General features: G+C 40.2%; 1 protein-coding gene across 2 annotated transcripts in view; it reads left to right on the forward strand.

Moving 5' to 3' along the window:
• LOC124114876 (contactin-like) overlaps positions 1-20,027 on the forward strand; it is a 109,244-nt gene that overhangs the window by 26,625 nt on the left and 62,592 nt on the right. For both annotated transcript variants that reach the window (XM_046475679.2, XM_046475671.2), the window contains 4 exons: positions 13,655-13,755; positions 14,232-14,326; positions 15,141-15,226; positions 19,473-19,621. In XM_046475679.2, the coding sequence (XP_046331635.2) occupies positions 13,689-13,755; positions 14,232-14,326; positions 15,141-15,226; positions 19,473-19,621 (397 nt within the window). In that variant the 5' untranslated portion in view covers positions 13,655-13,688. The remainder of the gene's footprint in view (positions 1-13,654; positions 13,756-14,231; positions 14,327-15,140; positions 15,227-19,472; positions 19,622-20,027) is intronic.

Genomic DNA, 20,027 nt, shown 5'->3' on the forward strand with positions numbered 1-20,027 from the left:
CTATTGGCAGAATGAGCTATTGGCAGAATGAGCTGTAGGCAAAATGAGCTGTAGGCAGAATGAGTGCCACTGTAGGCAGAATGAGCTGTAGACAGAACGAGTGCCACTGTAGGCAGAATGAGCTGCAGACAGAATGAATGCCGCTGTAGGCAGAATGAGCTGGAGGCAGAATGAATGCAGCTGTAGGCAGAATGAGCTGTAGACAGCATGAATGCCACTGTAGGCAGAATGAGCTGTAGACAGAATGAATGCCACTGTAGGCAGAATGAGCTGTGGACAGCATGAGTGCCACTGTAGGCAGAATGAGCTGTAGTCAGAATGAATGCTACTGTAGGCAGAATTTGCTGTAGACAGAATGAGCTGTAGGCAGAATGAGCTATAGGCAGAATGAGCTGTAGGCAGAATGAATGCCACTGTAGGCAGAATGAGCTGTAAACAGAATGAGTGCCTCTGTAGGCAGAATGAGCTGTAGGCAGAATGAATGCCACTGTAGGCAGAATGAGCTGTTTGCAGAATGAATGCCGCTGTAGGCAGAATGAGCTGTTGGCAGAATGAATGCCACTGTAGGCAGAATGAGCTGTAGGCAGAATGAATGCCGGTTTAGACAGAATGAGCTGTAGGCAGAATGAATGCCACTGTAAGCAGAATGAGCTGTAGGCAGAATGAGTGCCTCTGTCGGAAGAATGAGCGATAGGCAGAATGAATGCCACTCTAGGCAGAATGAACTGTAGACAGAAAGAATGCCACCGTAGGCAGAATGAGCTGTAGACAGAATGAGTGCCACTGTAGGCAGAATGAGCTGTAGGCAGAATGAATGCCACTGTAGGCAGAATGAGCTGTAGAGAGCATGAGTGCCACTGTAGGCAGAATGAGCTATAGGCAGAATGAATGCCACTGTAGGCAGAATGAGCTGCAGACAGCATGAGTGCCACTGTAGGCAGAATGAGCTGTAGGCAGAATGAGTGCCACTGTAGGCAGAATGAGCTGTAAACAGCATGAGTGCCACTGTAGGCAGAATGAGCTGTAGTCAGAATGAATGCTACTGTAGGCAGAATTTGCTGTAGGCAGAATGAACTGTAGCAGAATGAATGCCACTGTAGGCAGAATGAGCTGTAGGCATAATGATGACTCTACCTATCTCATTTGAATATGCGTTATTCGGAATTTCCTGCTTTTGATTTTATGGAAGTTAAATCACGTGTCAAGCAGTCGAACTTACGTTCATAACGATTACAAATGGTATTATTTCAAGCGGAATACTCATTCAAAATGCTTCTAGCATTGCGATATGCATTTTAGACCAGGGTTCGACATTAATTTGGTGACGCATTTATTTCAGGAATTCACAGTATCACGTACATCGTGTGCATAATGATTCCAATATGATTTAACTGGTGTTTGGCTTATTTCGATGTTTTACTTGTAGATCTGAACGAGAGACAAATAACAATAAAAGTGCACGTGGACGACCTGTGCGGGCTAGCAGGCCTTGCAGAAGGAAGAGTAAGAAAGACCCCGCGACAGTACAGGTACGCATAGTTATTTAGTTTTTGTATACGTATTCGTCGCTCGATATGTACACGTGTATTATAGTAATATTTTACGAGATGTGCCATCATATACAGTGTAAAATGTCGTGCCATGTCGCAATGAAGCTAAATCATTTGATCAACATTTTATCAATACTAGTATATACATAGAGAGTAGATACGAGTACTTCCTTTGTTTCTGACAATTCAAAGAATACATTCAGACTGTGTGGTTTAATTAGAATAAACAAATAGCGTTCATTCGTCAGGTGTCTGTTCATAATGCAGTGTGAGAACTTGGAGGAACCTAAGAATTGGGTACTTCAGTCTAATCACACAGCCTGGCATATCCCAATTTATTAAAATATATTATCGACATATTTTATTCTTTCTTAAAGTATCTTGTGATAATAACACAAAACACTTTTTAGGGTTAGTGAGTGAAGTAAAATATTGTGTCGAAGCGGCAATGTATGAGCCATATTACGACGGGTATAAATGTGAATAACAAATATACTGTTTTACATTTAAAATGTACTATTGAACTATTCCCATTTTAACCTCCTATTGTCCGAAAAGGTTAATACCAAGAAACGGGCATACTTAAAACATTTGTTCTGGTCGTAGCAGTCTTGCTCAAGTGTGATGGTAGGGGTTGGTGGTATGTAGGTTTTGTTGGAAGTATACAAACAGTTTTTAATGTTATCATCAAAAGAAAGCTATCGAATTTGCCCACACGTTAGTATTTAGGCGTACATATTTCAGTAGCTTGGAACAACTGATAATTTTATTGTAGCTGCTAAACCTTTATAAGAAATTAAAAGAGATAGCGCAAATTATAAATGTTTTTTTTCTGAAGAATCTCCAGGAAATTCAAAGCTGACGTGTTGTGCCCAATAACACTGGGTCAGTCAACCCTGCCACAAGGTTCTATCATATGAGGAATGAGATCATTGAAAGTATGAGAATAAGGCTAGTCATCCTTTCCGTGGAGTCGGTACTAAAACGCCTTGATGTAGCTAGCAGGGGAAATATGGATTGGCTGGCTTCTATTACTTAGCGGATAATAAACATCACGCATTTGGAGAAGGTTGACTACTGAGGCACCTTACCGTTTGTGAAGTCGCATAACTATTGTAAATCTTGGCATAATACTATTTTTCGTGCTTTTACTTTTCCATTTGATACCCATATCTGGCTACCATTACCACCAACACTTTTCAGCAGGTAATAATAAGTTGAATTTTGTTAAATTTATTTGTGGCTCCTGGTATTTCTATCTTAAATGTCATGTAGTGATATACAGAATTACAGATTCTGTGCCCCCGTGAAAAAGTATTTGTTAAAGGTTCCGAACCTGCAATATTTATTAACCAGGCATAGATAATTGGTAACCTCTCATAGCTGAACTATGAAATATAATGTTTTCCTTGCAGAAACGCAACCAAAGGAGAAGAGTTCTTGTGCGTTGAAAGACAAGGTGCCCACACTCGAAGCGTCCAAAGTACAAAAACTGCTCTAAACAACGGAATATATATATATAGTGAGGGAGACTTTCGTCGTCGGGGAAAACGACAGCCATGTAGCATCACATTTACTTGTGCGACCTTGATTTTGGCGATCAGAGTTAGTTGATCGTCAATTAACGGATGGATGAACATGCAAAACGGATTTCTGAAAGGCACGGAGGCCCTGCATGCCTTGAGTCAACGGTTATCTCACAAAACCCCTGCATCCCATTTCCCCTACAACCCAGTTCCCCTACAATTAGTTAAAACAACACGCGGCATTTACCTGTCTGGCATTATGAACTCACCTAAAGGAGAGATTAAGGTCTGGAGTAGAGGTAGTAGAAATGAAAGGGGTAGAGCTTCAGGGGATTAGGGGACTTAAAGGAAAGTTAAAAAAAAAAAATTAATGTAAGTGTAATGAAAGATGCCTGTATGATGAGAAGACAATTTTTAGAAATTACAAAAATAACAATAGGAAGAAACAATTATTACACTGAGAAACTGAGATGAGACGATTTACAGTTGAGATGAAAAATAAACATTTTGTTATAATGTATTATGAATTTTGAAAAATGAACATTTTATTATAATGTATTATGAATTTTGAAAAATGAACATTTTGTTATAATGTATTATGAATTTTGAAAAATGAACATTTTATTATAATGTATTCTGAATTTTGAATAATATCGTAATCGTAATTAAATATTTATCTCAATCTATTCGAGTTTCTTGGGTTGTTCCATTGTATGAAATAGGTAACAGACTAGGGATTAGCAGTGCCATGGACCGTGAACTTTGTTGTCTTAAGCTGTAGGGGAAATGGGATGTAGGGGTTTTGGGAGGTTACCGAGCGAACACATGGTATGCCCGACCGCGGGAGGTGGGGCCTGGAATTTTAAAAGAAAAATAAGTTGTCTGCCACAAACGTTACATTGTTGCAAGGTATTTTTTTAAATATATTCAGGCCCAAAGTTTTGATTAAGAACCAATATCTTGTTTGCAGTTTGTGTTGATAAAATATCTAATCTCAATACAAAATCCCAGCTCACCCCCAGAATTTTCACTGGTCGGTTTTTTATAGTCAATCCGCGACAAATTAGTACCGAACAACCAACTGATTGCAACGGAATATATTTTCGTGTTTCTTGTATATGAATACCTAGAGCATAACATATCAAAAGTCTAGAAAAATCAAAATAGGAGAAAGTCCTCAAAATTATGTTTTGCTTTAATCCATAGCAGTATTGTTACCCTCTCTTCATGTTTCGGTACCACCAGCATTTCCCTATAGTAGAGGAGTGTTTTCAGCATATTGTACAATGTTGTGATACCGATGGAAAGATAGGACCCCACGATTATCATAGATGCGTTTAAAATATGTTTTATTGAGGATAAGTAATGTTAAAATGACAAAAATGACACAAAAGCGCCCCTTAAAATTACAAGAAAACTGAAACGTATTCGAAACCTTTCCCATTATTATGAGATTTCTGTATCGGGTACTAAACATTTCTGTGGAATAACAATCATACAGGTAACGAAAATAGTATATCAAAAGTGTAGGAAGATCTAATTTGGAGAAAGTCTAAAAACCCGCCAACACGCAGATATAAACATATCATAACTTTTTTAATTAACCAATGTACCTTTGCATAAAACTCTATCTGTTAAATGATGTTTGAACCACCCGAAAATGTTTATTCATCTGTTTGAAAATTATTCCTGAAACCTTTTCATTCAATACTTGCGTGATGTCGAAAAGATGAATAAATGGTCGCCCGATCCTACGCAAACTGATTCATTGTATCTGTTTTTTGTAACTTCTATTCATTTTTACGTATTAGTTAGTTTAATTTTTTTAACCTTTATTGGCTGACATACGTTTGTTAAAAGTCACTTCTAGATCACAAATATGCAATGAATGTTCCACTTCGATATCAATATTTAAAATATACATGAAGGTTGTAATTTATGCCAAAAAAGCTAACATTCCGAAAATAAACGGAAAATATTCATTTATTTTACTGAACATCAAGATGTCAAATACAATACATCGTGATGTGTTACCTTTAACTCCCTCAATAATCTTTGGCAACATCGCATGGTTCCTTACTACGATCGGGATCACGTGAAAAATTGCGTGGGAATTTGAATACCCGACATACACCTTATATAAACAACTATTGACATATACACAAGCATCAGCTGAAATCAAGGATTATTACTTAATAATTACATCCGAATAGGTATTCCAATGCAAGCAACTAACTCATTTTCACCAGCGGAAACGCACTATTAGCATACATTTATGGACAATCAACATAATACGTTCGGATTGGTCTGTGTGGATCTTTAAGATTACGAAAATAACCTATAATTACAAATAATTGAATTTTGCAAACATCGGGGCGTTCAACATAAAAACAAATATCAAAATACGGTGGAACCGCGCTTATCCCGACACTTGCGTTTTCTCAAATATTGTCCGGATAACCGAGTTTCACTGACCAGAATTCAATTGCGTTTTTCTCAAATACTGTCCGGATAACCGAGTTTCACTGACCAGAATTCACTCCCCTAGCCACATTCTACCGAGGCATATGTGAAATGAATGTCAAAAGTATGATTTATGAAGGATCGACCGATTTATGAATAAAATACATTGTGCTGTACATACGTACACTGCATGTTTTCACAACACGACGAAATTCATGTTTAGCCTCTTAAGAACGAATGATTAACACACGTAAAAATAAATGAGTTAAATGCATCATAATAAAATACTCTTGTTTTGTATTCATTTGTGAGGTAAGGACAACCTGCTACGCCAAAACCTTGTTTATCTCTCTAAATGTATATGTAGTCTAGACATTGCGCACGAATAAACCTGTCGATTTTTAAATGTATACAGCGTTTGTGATTGGGATAATAAGCGGGATAGATTCCGATATATCAGTGAACCGCACGTGACACTTAAATAAAGTGTTATTCTTATTCTTATTCTTATTCTTCATGTAACTAATTAACATAGTGATCGCATGACGTCCCCCTCTTTAGAATGGCGTGTTCCCATTTTGACGGACGCTTTCGTGGTATTGAACCTACTGGGGCATGATACTCCCTTAAACTATGGGGCATGACACTATAGTCTGCTTCTTAGTATATTCATTTTAGACGTATAACATGGAAACAAAATTTCAACAGTTTGTTTTATTGCATGAACAAGAGCTCAATTACTGCATCAATAATGAACCCTATATATCCATCATTATAGTGCATGATAAACATGGTACATCAATACCTATCATTCACTAAACTGTATCAGTATGTTTTATTGCATCGTATGCTCACTATACCATACATGTATGTTCAAAATAAAGTATCAGGGTCACCAAGTCAGCAAGCGTCATCACCATACTGCTAGGGGAAGAAGTGTTAATGAGGAGGTTGGGTTTAATCCATCATGGTGCTCGTCAATGGCTCTGTTCTTCCCCCTTCTCATTCGTCACCACTCGCCCCTTTCCGTAATCTGCAAGAAGACTCGTCCCCCTATCGATGAATGTTATGTGCGAAAATACGACAAACCAATCAGAATGCGCGTATGATTTCAAGTTCTTCGTCAAAGAATCCCTCAGAAATAATTTTTGATTTTACATATGTCTTGCATCTAAAAATATACTAAAGACACAGTTAGATGTGTTCCATCATACTGTATAATTCCGCATGTCCCGATGTGATTTAAATTGCATCTGCAATATATATAATATATGGGTAAAGATGTGTGAATCATTACGCAACGAGTTGACAATTGTTTTAGGTATGCCCGTTTGCGCTAAGACGGAGCCCGGTCGCAAAAATGGCAATGAGAGGGGCACGAGTCGCTATTCGGCTTGTCCCGGAATAACACGAGTTGGTCACGAATGCCCCCTTCTGGGTCGCATGGCACCACCTGCCTGGAGTTGGGAAATGGTTTTTTTCCGCGGTTGATTTCTCTTCCTGATTATGTCTGTTAAGGTAAAATGTTCAGATGGCTTGCCGAATAAGTGGCTAATTGTGTGCCCCCCTCCGACGTGGTTGGTTGTTCTTGGACCCTCTGTATTGAAGTGGTTCCACACCAGGCGCTCACCTCTTTCAACACATGGTCAGTCATGTAGTCTAACACTGGGGTCTCTAGATCTACCTGCTCCAAGGAATACAACCATACGTCCTCAATATCACACAGTCTCATCAGAGGTAGAACGAAGGCACGTCTGGTGAATAGTCTCACACTATCGTTGTACTGGTAGGCACCTCGTAGACCATAGTCATTTCCAAACGGAAGTCAGAAATCGATCATGGAACCTTTCATCTGGCACTTGAAAACGGCATTCTGGGCTGCTGTCACAGATTCTGTAAAGATTGGTGTTGTAGATAGCGGCACTCTGCTTCAGGGCAGTCTCTAATCTCGCAGGAGGGCATCGGCAAGGGCAAACCATTCCCCCTCAACAAAAGCGTGGACTGTACAAATCTGGTAGAATAATGTTGGGAACATACTAAATGTTTCATCACAAAAGTAGACCTGTCAAGGTGGCGGAGATTTTCAACAGTGGCAAAGAGGATCTTGTTGTCGTCTGAAGCATGTCGGAGGAAGTCGTTGTTGGTGGCGGTCATACCTGGAATCACGATGGCCTGGCGTTGGCGTGGTAGTGTGGGCATCTGCTTGGATCAGGAACGGCAGACGCTTGAATGGGTTCCGCAAAAGGTGGGAGGGCATCTGGGACCTCAGATCGAACTTCTACAAATACAATAAAATAAAATATAACATTCGAAACATTGATGTATAATCAGTAATTTATTCGGTTACTATCGTTACTATTACCAAATATAAAAATCATCTACATGACATATTCTCAACGTCCTCATTGTAAATAACCTGGAGTGATCCAGAATCGCTGCAGGTTTGGCTTTCATGACGGCCAGGAACTCGACTGCAGTCTAACGTCCTCTCGGGGGTGGTAATGGATGTTTCTGAAAGGGCTAAGAACATCTGCGACGATGTTGATTGTTGAAGATCCAATGGATGTGGGATCCTTTGGTACCCTTCACTCTTACTTATATCCAGATTAAGTGTCTTCCTCTGTGTGAATTTGGAATAAATATGATATTGACCTGTGCGTTTGCCATTTTGCAATGACTAAACACGTCTACAAGCCTCATTTATATGCTCGAGGTCAATGTCATCACTCAATGGTTTTACTGAAACATTTCGTTTTGAGTTCACCAATTTCACCTACTTTAATACGAGTTCAGTAACGGATTACATATATCAATGTGAGCGAACACAGTTCACATGTCCCAAGTGAGTGAGTGAGTGAGTATGGTTTTACGCCGCTTTTAGCAATATTCCAGCAATATCAAGGCGGGGGACACCAGAAATGGGCTTCACACATTGTACCCATGTCGGGAATCGACCCCGGGTCTTCGGCGTGACGAGCGAACGCTTTAACCACTAGGCTACCCGACCGCCCCACATGTCCCAAGGATGACTGACATTGAGTATCACACACTAGTACAGACTATAACCGTTAAATCAGCGTACCATGTATTTCAATCCCTTATAGTTACACCAGGGGTCCGGCGAACAGGGACTACACCGCCACGTTGGCTGTCGGGTTTGAATTGCAAATCAAGCGTGATTGATCTCCGGTAAGTCCATTTTTGGACCTCAGGTTCTTCTGTGTATAACACTGCTTGACAAGATAACGGTAACCATCAAGAAAAACTTGGTTTCTCCTTCTGAGGTCAGACAAACTGTTCTCAGCCCAGCCATAGTTTGAACCATTTTGAAGTCTGAAGTCTTATTAACAACTTGTAAATGTGATAATCAAACTGATTAATTAAGTGTATATAAGACAAATTAATTATGTGATGTACGAGAACGAAATAAACTGGCTTCTAAATACTGGTTTCTATAAGAAGCCACTCACCAATCACATAATGCATAATAATGTTACTGGAACAAATATATGTAATTTTTAATACATTTTATTTATATAATTTATTTAATTATTTAATATATTTAATATATTTAATTTATTTAATTTATTTAATTTATTTAATTTATATAATTTATTTAGTTTGATCAACATATTTATTTTATATTTATTTAATCAATATATTTAATTTCTTATTTTTATTCAAAGTGATTACTGTATAATTACTGTAGTTCAAAGGGGACACTGGAGAGGCTATTCCATGATTAAAGACAGCGGTATACCAGTTGTGATTATATAAGCCCTGTATCTATTTTGGGCTGCAGTTATAGTGGGCTGTAGTGTCTGCATCCATCAGCATCTTTATTTCCTCCTTTGGAGATTGTATGATTAGGAATAATACAGATTTGGACAGCAGTTAAACAAGTACAATAAGGTAAGAAGTCTAAGTTGTCAGTGAAATAAGGTGAGAAGACATAAATATGAAACATTTAACAGTTTAAGGACACTACATTTTATGAAGTATTTATTTCATTTCACATAAATGTTGTCCAGTAGGCGAGGTTTCCGGTTATCTGTGGTCCGGATAAGCGAAGTTCCAATATAATTTAGGTGTTCGTAATTGTCATCTTGATATTCATCCCTATATCGTATCCTTACTTAATCTTGATAGACTATGTACATATATATGTTCAAAATATAATTTAATTAAAGACAAAATAAAGAAACGCAAACTAATAATATTTTGAAAAATCAATACTTTCTGTACATTTGCTGTCCATGCTGAACCATTTGAATGCTTAAATTAAATCCTCGAAGTTTTATAAAAAAGAACATTATAAAAAGAAAAATTCAACATTTGTTTTAATAGATCAAAACTATAAAGCAGAAAATGGTCTGTTAACCAAGGCTTCTTTGTTAAAGACTCTGAGCCAATGCGACAGTCAAAATCGACCACACAAAACACGATATACGATATTTCATGGCGTAAAGATATCGCTGAGTTTCCATACTTGTTCTTTTCCAAAACCCCATTTTTTCTATCGAGTGTATTAATGAAACATTCCGTTGAACATTGCGGTTGAAAAACAATAACACAATATATGTTCATTTATTAAACTATTTACTGAAATAAAGGATAAAAAAACTTGTATTAAGTACGAAGCTGCCTTATGCCTCGTGTCGCTAGCAGACAAATACATGGCGATCATACATTGTTAAACATTCACAAACACCTGTTTGTTTCATGTTATGTTTAGGTTTTATTGTTTTGAAATTAATATCATATTTTAAATCTGTCACTATATTAAAAACAGCTCCAAATCACAAGGTAAACGAACTTCAAAGGCTTCACATCGCGAGGGTTTATCTCCTTTTGCCTGTACGGTGTCCCGTTCGCGCCATACGTTTTCAACGTTATAATGCATATTTTAATAGCAAAGTTCACTGTGTTCCCCTCATCAGACATTTCTAGTCTTTCAGTATGTGTAACTGGAAATTCCATGGCTGTAAGGTATGGCACCAACACAAGCGTCGCTGTCGATGGATCTGTTGCAAAACAGGGACGATAACTTGTCTTCTAGGTCTGATTCCAGCCTCGCGAAGGTGGTTCCTGGTAGTCTGGTCCGATATCCTCCTCAAACCAGGGATGCGTCCTGCAGTCTCTGTAGCTGTATCATTGCGATGACGTAGTTGGAACAGTCGAATGTAGCGATCCTGTGCAGGGGTGGTAACTCTTGGTCGGCCGGTTCTCGGACGGTCTGCAGTGGAATTGACTTGTGTGTATCAGTCCCAAAGGCGGCAAATGGTTCTGTGGTGGACGTTGAAGTGGCTTACAACAGAAGACTGCGATTCCCCTATTTGGACACGTCCTATGGCGAAGTTCCATATCGGCTGAGTCTCGGCATTTTCGAACTTGAAAAATGTTGACAATTGAATGACAAATTATTGGCTACTTCTTGTCTTTTTATAGCCACTACCATGAGTTTCGAATGCCATAGCTTGCACGTGCATTTTGCTTAACTGTTTTCCATGCCATTTTTGAACAAGTGTGAAAACAATGACGTTTAAGACATTGAAATTCGACAATGGCTACGTTTTGAGGCACCGTTTGTCGAATATCAGGCCACCAACATTTTCTAATAACATATATCCTATTTATATACCGAATGTTTTGTGTAGTCAGGTTCAATGAACTACATACTATCTGTGCGGGGTTTTTTTAAGAGTGTATATGCTGTAGGCTAAAAGCTCGGGTGCTGGTATTGGTGAAGCAAATATATGTCGTGATTATTACCAGCTATTTTGATCAACAAACAAAACAAAACAGAAATACTTTCATTGCTATCATGCATGAGAAATGTTTTTGATTTTATGTATTTTGTTTTATAACTTTGGAATATTTGTCTGAAATGCCATTAAATCAACTTGAACGTTAAGTTTAAGATTGGCATAGCAGCAAACACACAGCGCAAAAACTGTCGATTCTGGTTGCAAATCACTGACTCTTACCATATGTATCATTCATAGCTTCGGAACAGAAAAATATCGCGATGATTCTTATACAAATCCTCTATGAACTCTTTCTCGATTTAACGTTGTTCAGATTGTGATATACTGGCAAAATATTAGCTGCTCTTGATATTGTTGATTAAAATTTGATACAAGGGACAATATAAATTTAGATGTTATATGAGAGGAAGACTTTAGAACGGTATTAATATATATCTAACATGACCAGAGAATAATGTGTGGTACATCCAGCATCTATAATATGTAAGGGAAACATTTAATAATTAAATACTTAAATTTAATTTACCTTTGATGTCATTTCATAACTTGAATGTAACGTAAGAACACAATTTAGCGGAATACAATCTGTAAAATTCTGGTACACTACCATATCACTATATAGCATACAATTAACTTTTGCATCCCTGCTTGGATTGGTTTGGGTGGCAGCCTGGATATCAATAGAATAGACACCTCCATTTTGGAATGTGTCAAGTAATCTGTTCACAATAACAGTACGTAGTCGACGTCATTATAATATAACGCAGATCACTGTGTAAGGTTTTAGGTAAGTGATGTGTGCAAATGAAAAAGGGGAATCCCCGGTCAAGTACTCAGGTCAGATGACAATTAAAGGACGGAGGAAACTAAAAAATATAAATATATATAGTTTCCTCACTATCAGAAACCAATAGCCGTATATGTTCTCTGGCAATATATTCCAATCAATCACCTTCTACAAAGATAAGTTGTGATTGTCGGCAAGTTATTCACTTTCAGTTTTATATTTGCTTGCGTATTTGTTGGTTACATTTGACTGCGAAAGTAATATTCATTTTGTTTACTTCAGCTCTACCCTTCCTATTTTTTTGTAATTATTGGGTTATTTAATAAGAAATGTTCTTACAGTAGTTGCGATGTGTCACAAGCACCTGATGTAAACAATCCGCGAAATCGCGCACGCACAGAAGGGCAAGGTATAAATAATCCGCATGTCAATAGACAATGTCAATCAAGAAAAGGGAGAAGCTTGATAACATCGTTCTTTCGCAGTAAATTCCGATGTCAAATGACGACGTTATTTGGACGGAAAACCGACGGTTAGAAAGCGTCAAAAAACGTCGTTTTTTCATCGAATGACCAAATAAGGACAAAAATCGAATCGCGTGGGTACCTTGCTGCCATATTTAACCATCAAATTGTTCTGACGCATGATGTGAAATTTTTGCCTTGCTGCCACGTGTGAATTCTTAATATCTTTTCGCATAATGTGGTCTGTGATAGGTGTAGGATGTGGTTACCTTGTTTCCACGTGTGTCTTCGGGTTGTTCTGACGCATTGTGTGGTCTGTGACAGTTGTATGGTGAGTCTACATGTGTGTCTTCAGATTGTCTGTTCTGGTGCATGATGTGTGATTGTGTGACAGTTGTGTGTCTTCAGATTGTCTGTTCTGACACGTGATGTGGTTTGTGACAGTTGTATGGTGAGTCTACACGTGTGTCTTCAGATTGTCTGTTCTGGTGCATGATGTGTGATTGTGTGACAGTTGTGTGTCTTCAGATTGTCTGTTCTGACACGTGATGTGGTTTGTGACAGTTGTATGGTGAGTCTACACGTGAGTCTTCAGATTGTCTGTTCTGGTGCATGATGTGTGATTGTGTGACAGTTGTGTGTCGTCAGATTGTCTGTTCTGACACGTGATGTGGTCTGTGACAGTTGTATGGTGAGTCTACACGTGTGTCTTCAGATTGTTCTCACAAGTGATGTGGTTTGTGACAGTTGTATGATGAGTCTACACGTGTGTCTTCAGATTGTCTGTTCATGTGCATGTGTGATTGTGTGCCAGTTGTGTGTCTTCAGATTGTCTGTTATGACAAGTGATGTGGTCTGTGACAGTTGTATGATAAGTCTACACGCGTGTCTTCAGATTGTTCTCACAAGTAATGTGGTCTGTGACGGTTGTATGATGAGTCTACACGTGTGTCTTCAGATTGTTCTCACAAGTGATGTGGTCTGTGACAGTTGTATGACGAGTCTACACGTGTGTCTTCAGACTGTCTTTTCCGGAGCATGATGTGGCCTCAGATGGTTAGATGATGAGTCTACATGCTCACATTTGTGTCTTCAGGTTGTCTGTTCTGCCACCCGATGTTCTGCTGATCATGGACGCCCTCAACCTCCTCTTCATTGTGCTATGTATTCCACTTGTCTGCTCCCAGAACCTTTTCGGTGAGTACAAGATATTGTTGTCCTGTGATGATAACGTAATAGTTACGTTTATCGAAATTCTGAGTAATGACATCTCACCTAATTTAATTTGAAAACATGTTTACGGTTTGCCTGAATTTGCGACAAGAAGACATAGGTTCGGGAACCTCTTAATGAGCATTTAGGATCCAATGACATTTAGTAGTTCCAGATTTAGACCTTTTCATGACATGAAGCCTATAAAAGCAGTAAAATGAAATGTATCATCAATGGATAGTGCTATTTCTTTCTTTCTTTCATCCATCCATCCATCCATCCACTCACATTTATTACATTATTCATAATATTAAGTTATTATATATTTACCATGGTCCTCCATAGCGTATGGCGTAGCCCATGTATGTATTTTACCTTCACCAATGTTGCACTATACTAAAGTGAGACCTGGATATGCTATTATTCTGATCATCTGTTTGTAAATGAGCGTGTGGTTTTAGACTGCCCGCTTGGATGGGAGGAGTTTGAACAGCGGTGCTATCACTTTGTGTTTTATCCCACCCGTGTATACGGAGAGGCCACCCAGGCCTGCGAGGTAAGCTGCACAAGTTAGAAATGGAAAATTTTAGTTGAATCTGTATTTCTAGTAGATCAGTAGAGTTGGTCAAATAGCATTGTCTGTGGACGGTTCTCGAAAACGCAGTTTGGTTTTCTTCACCAATGTTTGTCCTAAGAGGCGACGAACGGGATCGGGTGGTCAGGCTCGCTGACTTGGTTGATGCATATCATCGTAATGATATCCAAATTGTGTGGATCGATGCTCACGATGCCAATCCCTGGATTGTCTGGTCCAGACTCTATTATTTACAGACCGCCGTCATATAGCTGGAATACTGCTGAGTGCGGCGTTAAACTTGACTTGACCATCGAAGTTATCGAACATTATTGAGGACATGAAGGCAGCGTTGAATTTGATATGCAACTTATAAAGAAACTACACTCAAATCGAACCGGCATACAAGGTTTTGAATATACCCATGATAATCTTTTTCGTTTTCTGTTGAGATTTTACATTTAACGTATCAGTGTTTGTATATTTAGATCCGGGTTTGAATTGGTCTTCGGCAACCCTGTTTGCCGTAAAAGGCGACTATGCTTGTCGTAAGAGCCGATTAACGAGATCCTGTGGATAGGCTCGCTGACTTGGTGGGTGGATGTCAATGAACCCAAAATTAGATCGATGTTCATAATATCATTCACTGGATTTTCTGGTCTAGACTGATTATTACAGACCGCCATCAAATTATTACAGACCGCCGTCAAATAGCTGGAATATTGCTGAGAGCGGCGTTAACAACAAATTAACAAACAAACAAATTGTGTGTCACCTTCATGTCAATCTGTTTCAGGTGGACGGGGCGTTCCTGTTGAGCGTTAATTCCAAACAGGAACACGAGTTTGTGTCGTCGTGGTTGACTCGCTATGACATCAACAGGTGGGTGATCACAGGGGTATAGCAACCATCTTTGCATCACCCATGTCGTATTCGGGGGCACGGGTGGCCCAGTCGTCTAAGGCGCCGCGATTCGCTGTGCAGAGTTGCGTCCCTTGGGCACGCCAGAAACCTATGATTGTGGGTTCGAATCCCGGTTCGCCCCAATTATGTTTCTAGGTTTGTCAGCACCATACCCGTGCTCGTGGGTTTCACCGAAGTAGTAAACGTCTAAGACCTGCATCACTTCGGGCTTTCCTCCCACATTAAGCTGACACGCCGCGATATAACTGGAATCTTGTTAAAAGCGGCGTTAAACCCAACTCACTCACTCACCATGTCGTATTCACTGCATCCAAATATAACTGTCGATGAGCTCTACTTGTATGAATCTTATTTACGCGCATATTATACTCTTCCAAAACAAAAACGCAAAGCCAGATTTGTGTGAGGTAGGAAAATACATTTATACGAGGAACCGTACATGGTATAGAGCCAAAACGTTGTGGAGAGAACACTTGGCGATTGTAGTCATCTCAGTTATCGGTACATAGGAAAAGTCCAAGGTGAAGGTCAGCTGCCATAAATAACGTATGTCCCCCGTTTGAATCGATAGCGGCCTGAGATCTCCTACCCAGCAGAGACGAGTATGCCAATCACATCCTGGGGAATGGTAGCCCTCTCGGCCTGAAGCGCGAAAGCCAACTGCTGCAACGTCTGGGGTTGTGGTTGACGTCGGCGTAGCCATCTATCTAATTCATCCCACATGTGCTCTATCGGGTTCAAATCCGGGGATCTGGAGGGTCAGGGGAGAACATCAACGTTGTGTATGCGGTCGAGCGTTGTCCTGCTGGAATACACTGTTGCCGTTGGCTGCAATTTGGAGGACGTGTGGTAGGAGAATTTCGTTGATGTATCCGTAAAATTGTCCTGGATATGGACCAAACCTGTCCTGCCATGATGAGAGACAGCCGCCCACATCATAACGCTACCACCGCCAAACCTGTCCACTTACTGTGCGCAGTTTCCGGTGTAACGTTCTCCCCGACGTCTGTTGACCCGTGCTCTTCCATCCCCTGGACGGAGGAGAAATGTTGATTCGTCGCTGGGCCAGACATCTCTCCATCGCAGTTGAGGCCATACCCTGTGTTGCCGACACCAATACACGCGTTGTTGACGATGCTGTCGACTTAAATGACGCGTCGAACAGGACGTTTTCCTCGTAGACCTGCTGCTCTTAAACGAATTCGTACGGTCTGGTCGGAGATTCTGCGCAGTCCAGGTATTAGGGATACGGCTGTGGTCGTCCTTTCACGTAGGTTGCGCAGTCGGATGTAGCGACCTTGGGCGGAGATGGTTACTCTTTCTCGTCCCGACAATGGCCGATCACGTATTGACCCATGCTTTTAAAACCGACCCGAAAGCCTTGTGGGTGCAGTTCCATGGCCCGTTTGTTGATGCATTTGCTGCGTTTTTCCGAATCGTACGTGTTTCCCGACTAATGGTTAGCATTTCCTTGTTGTAATCATTTTGATCCGGGAAATTTGTCACCGACAATATAACACATTACGCCTCTTCATTTTGCACCTCTTGGTCCGCTAAGTTTGCTTTTATGGCCAAACATATCCGTATTGCGTTTCTTTTTAAATAAACCCAGTATGTCAACCCAAGGAGACACTCCTCAATAGATAAAATACAATATATAATGTAATTCATTTCCATACTTTGTACATCGCGTGTAAGTGGTTATTCTGTTTGCTTTCCTACTGGTGCAATATGACGTCACATAGAGAATAGTGTACGAATGTCTTTTCATTATCAAAAAAACTGTGCAAAAAAATAGGGTCTATTTTGTTTGAAATGAAACAACAGGAAAATACACCATTGTCTGAAGATGAAAGTAAATGATTTCTGTGGCAAGAACATTTCCGATGAAATCATGCTCCCAAACACAACATTATGGCAGTCATGAAGCACGTGACTTCGGACAGTACGTGTGGAATGCCATTGGCCATTATCACTCAGACCCGGTTGTGAGCAGACGCATATTGTTTTTTTAAACAAACGCTCTAAAACACTTTATTAAACACATTTAATCATTAATGAAGCAACAGCATTGATCATGAAGTGTCTGCAACGTGCTGAACGTTACGTGCCATAAGCATGTTGTAGGTGGGTACCCGTCAGAATTGTGTTGCCCAAAACGCTGCATTTTTCCCAGTTTGTCATCAGCAGATAGTGGGTCCGATACCAACAAACGATCGACGCCGCTCTGGACGCAACAACCAGTTCAGCCCAGGATAGATTAGTCAGAACGATAGCATTAAGAAATCGGTTGCAAACTGCCACTCAGATAAGGGACCGGTTGCAACAGGCAGCTTATGTGAGAGTATTTGCCAAGACGGTGGGAAATCTCCGCACAGATGGTATTTGCGTGCACGACGTCCACGAGTCATCGCTTAACTGCCTGCACGTTATTTGAATCAGTTGTCGGTGGAGTAGGGAACGTCAGCACTGGGATGATCGACGTTGGGCTAATGTCATGTTTCCTGACGAATCGAGGTTCCCTCTCGACTTCCATGACCGAAGGAATCGAGTTAGGAGACGTTCCAATGAGCGTTTTATGGACGTTAACGTCGCACAGCATGATCGTTTTTGGGGTGGGTACATAACGGTGTGGGGGTGGTATCACAATGACTGTCCGCAGGTCAGTACTATCAGAACAACATTATTGTACCACTCCTGGTGCTGTTTGCACAACGTTTTGGGCAACCTTTCTTTTTCATAAGATGATTATGCACGTGCTTATCGTGTCGGACTTGTGACCCAATTCCTCCAAAAGCAAAACGCGCATGTCATGCCATGGCCAGGACACAGTCCTGATCTATCCCCCATTGAACTCGTCTGGCACGTCACTGGAAGACGTGTACGTCAACGTCAAAATCCACCCTCCACTCTCAATGTGTGAGCGGAACAGCAAGAGCAAAGGTGGCATTGGTCGACTCGATAGAAGCATGCCTCGAAGAATTCGTGCGGCTAACAGGTGGTTTTACCCGATATTAGTGACGTTGCCAGCAAAATGCAAATTTCGAATTTGACCCCGACATCTTTAACGACTTAGTGCGCTACGATCGCATCACGCCAATCATTATAGAACCCAATAGACCTGATTGCCTATTCCCTAGCAAATATGATCAAATCATTTCCATTTGCCAATACCATATAGATCAGAATATATGTCTTGATGATTCCAGCAATCCCCTACATGTTTTGCATAGTATATATCAACACAGGTCGATGAAGTAGCAAAACACTAGGCTTGCGAATGAGGTTTTCCACTTTCATTGACGAGTGATGATATACTTGATATCAGAAGACACAAGGTTGAGATTTTTATATATATCATCCAATGTCATTCTCAATCAGTAGGTAAAAATCCTCGTTGCTGCCAGGGACAATCTTGAAATTTATCGGTCACCGTTGTAAATACGTGTCAAAAGGCACAATGTGATTGTTGCGACGGTACGATGTCTATGAGTAATCGTCCCCGACATGATGTATTGACGTGTTTTCATGCTTTCAAAACGCATAGTTGACCGAAATTTACCGAATATTTGTTCGTAAATTAGAGTTTAATCTGTTGAGAAACACACCCAAAGACGTCAGAATCGACACGTGTAAGTTGTAACGTTACACGTCATGACCATGGAACGTGTTTTCGTGATTCTGAATATGTCGTGACATTGATGGAATGAAATGAACGTAAATATGCCTTAAATCAAAAGGTAGTCAAAAATAGAATTACTTGTTTTAGAATTCGACGTTTAGATTTCAAATGAACGCTTACGTCAACTGACCAATTAGGGAATCCGGAAACCAATATGAACTTGGAGATATTGATGTCACATTGATATCTCATGTGAATGTCAGAAATGAATAATAAAATAATTTTAAAGTTGGAACTATAACTTATGATATGACGTCATTCATTTTCATGACGCCGTTTATTTGTTTCATGCATTTGTCTTTCTCAATTGTCAATCAGTATTCTTCAAGTAAGCCAGTCAGAAATGTGACTAATGTGTCAAGCTGGAGTGATAACGGTGTCAGAATCGACATCGAAACGTCGTTGAATGCAACAGACCAGAAGTTGTAATCCATAAAGTTGTATAATTCTTATTTATTCAACAACTTCTAGAGCGTCAATCCAACAGTTGGCTACTCTGTGTGTGTGTGTTTATGTCCCCAGGAACAACAGGTGGTGGACGAGCGGGATAGGGGCCAATGAAGACCTGCGCTGGGAGGGGGACGGGACCTCGCTGTTACAGGCGGAGGAGTACTGGATTGAGCCCGGGGACAGGGACCTTGCCAACAAGCACGTGGTCTACAAGTACTCCAGTACGTCACCCTCGTCTTACAATTCGAGTGTAGATGGTAGACGGTTGCAGTAGGTAGCTGGGGTGCAGTAGATAGTCGGGACCCAGTTGGTAGTGGGGATTCAGTAGGTACTTAAGATGCAGTGGGTAGTGGGGATTCAGTAGGTACTTAAGATGCAGTTGGTAGTGGGGATTCAGTAGGTACTTAAGATGCAGTAGGTAGTGGGGATTCAGTAGGTACTTAAGATGCAGTTGGTAGTGGGGATTCAGTAGGTACTTAAGATGCAGTTGGTAGTGGGGATTCAGTAGGTACTTAAGATGCAGTTGGTAGTGGGGATTCAGTAGGTACTTAAGATGCAGTTGGTAGTGGGGATTCAGTAGGTACTTAAGATGCAGTAGGTAGTGGGGATTCAGTAGGTACTTAAGAT

The sequence above is a fragment of the Haliotis rufescens genome, unplaced genomic scaffold, assembly GCF_023055435.1.
Source record: "Haliotis rufescens isolate VD_foot unplaced genomic scaffold, xgHalRufe1.0.p SCAF_4, whole genome shotgun sequence".
In the NCBI taxonomy this organism is placed as follows: Eukaryota; Metazoa; Mollusca; class Gastropoda; order Lepetellida; family Haliotidae; genus Haliotis; species Haliotis rufescens.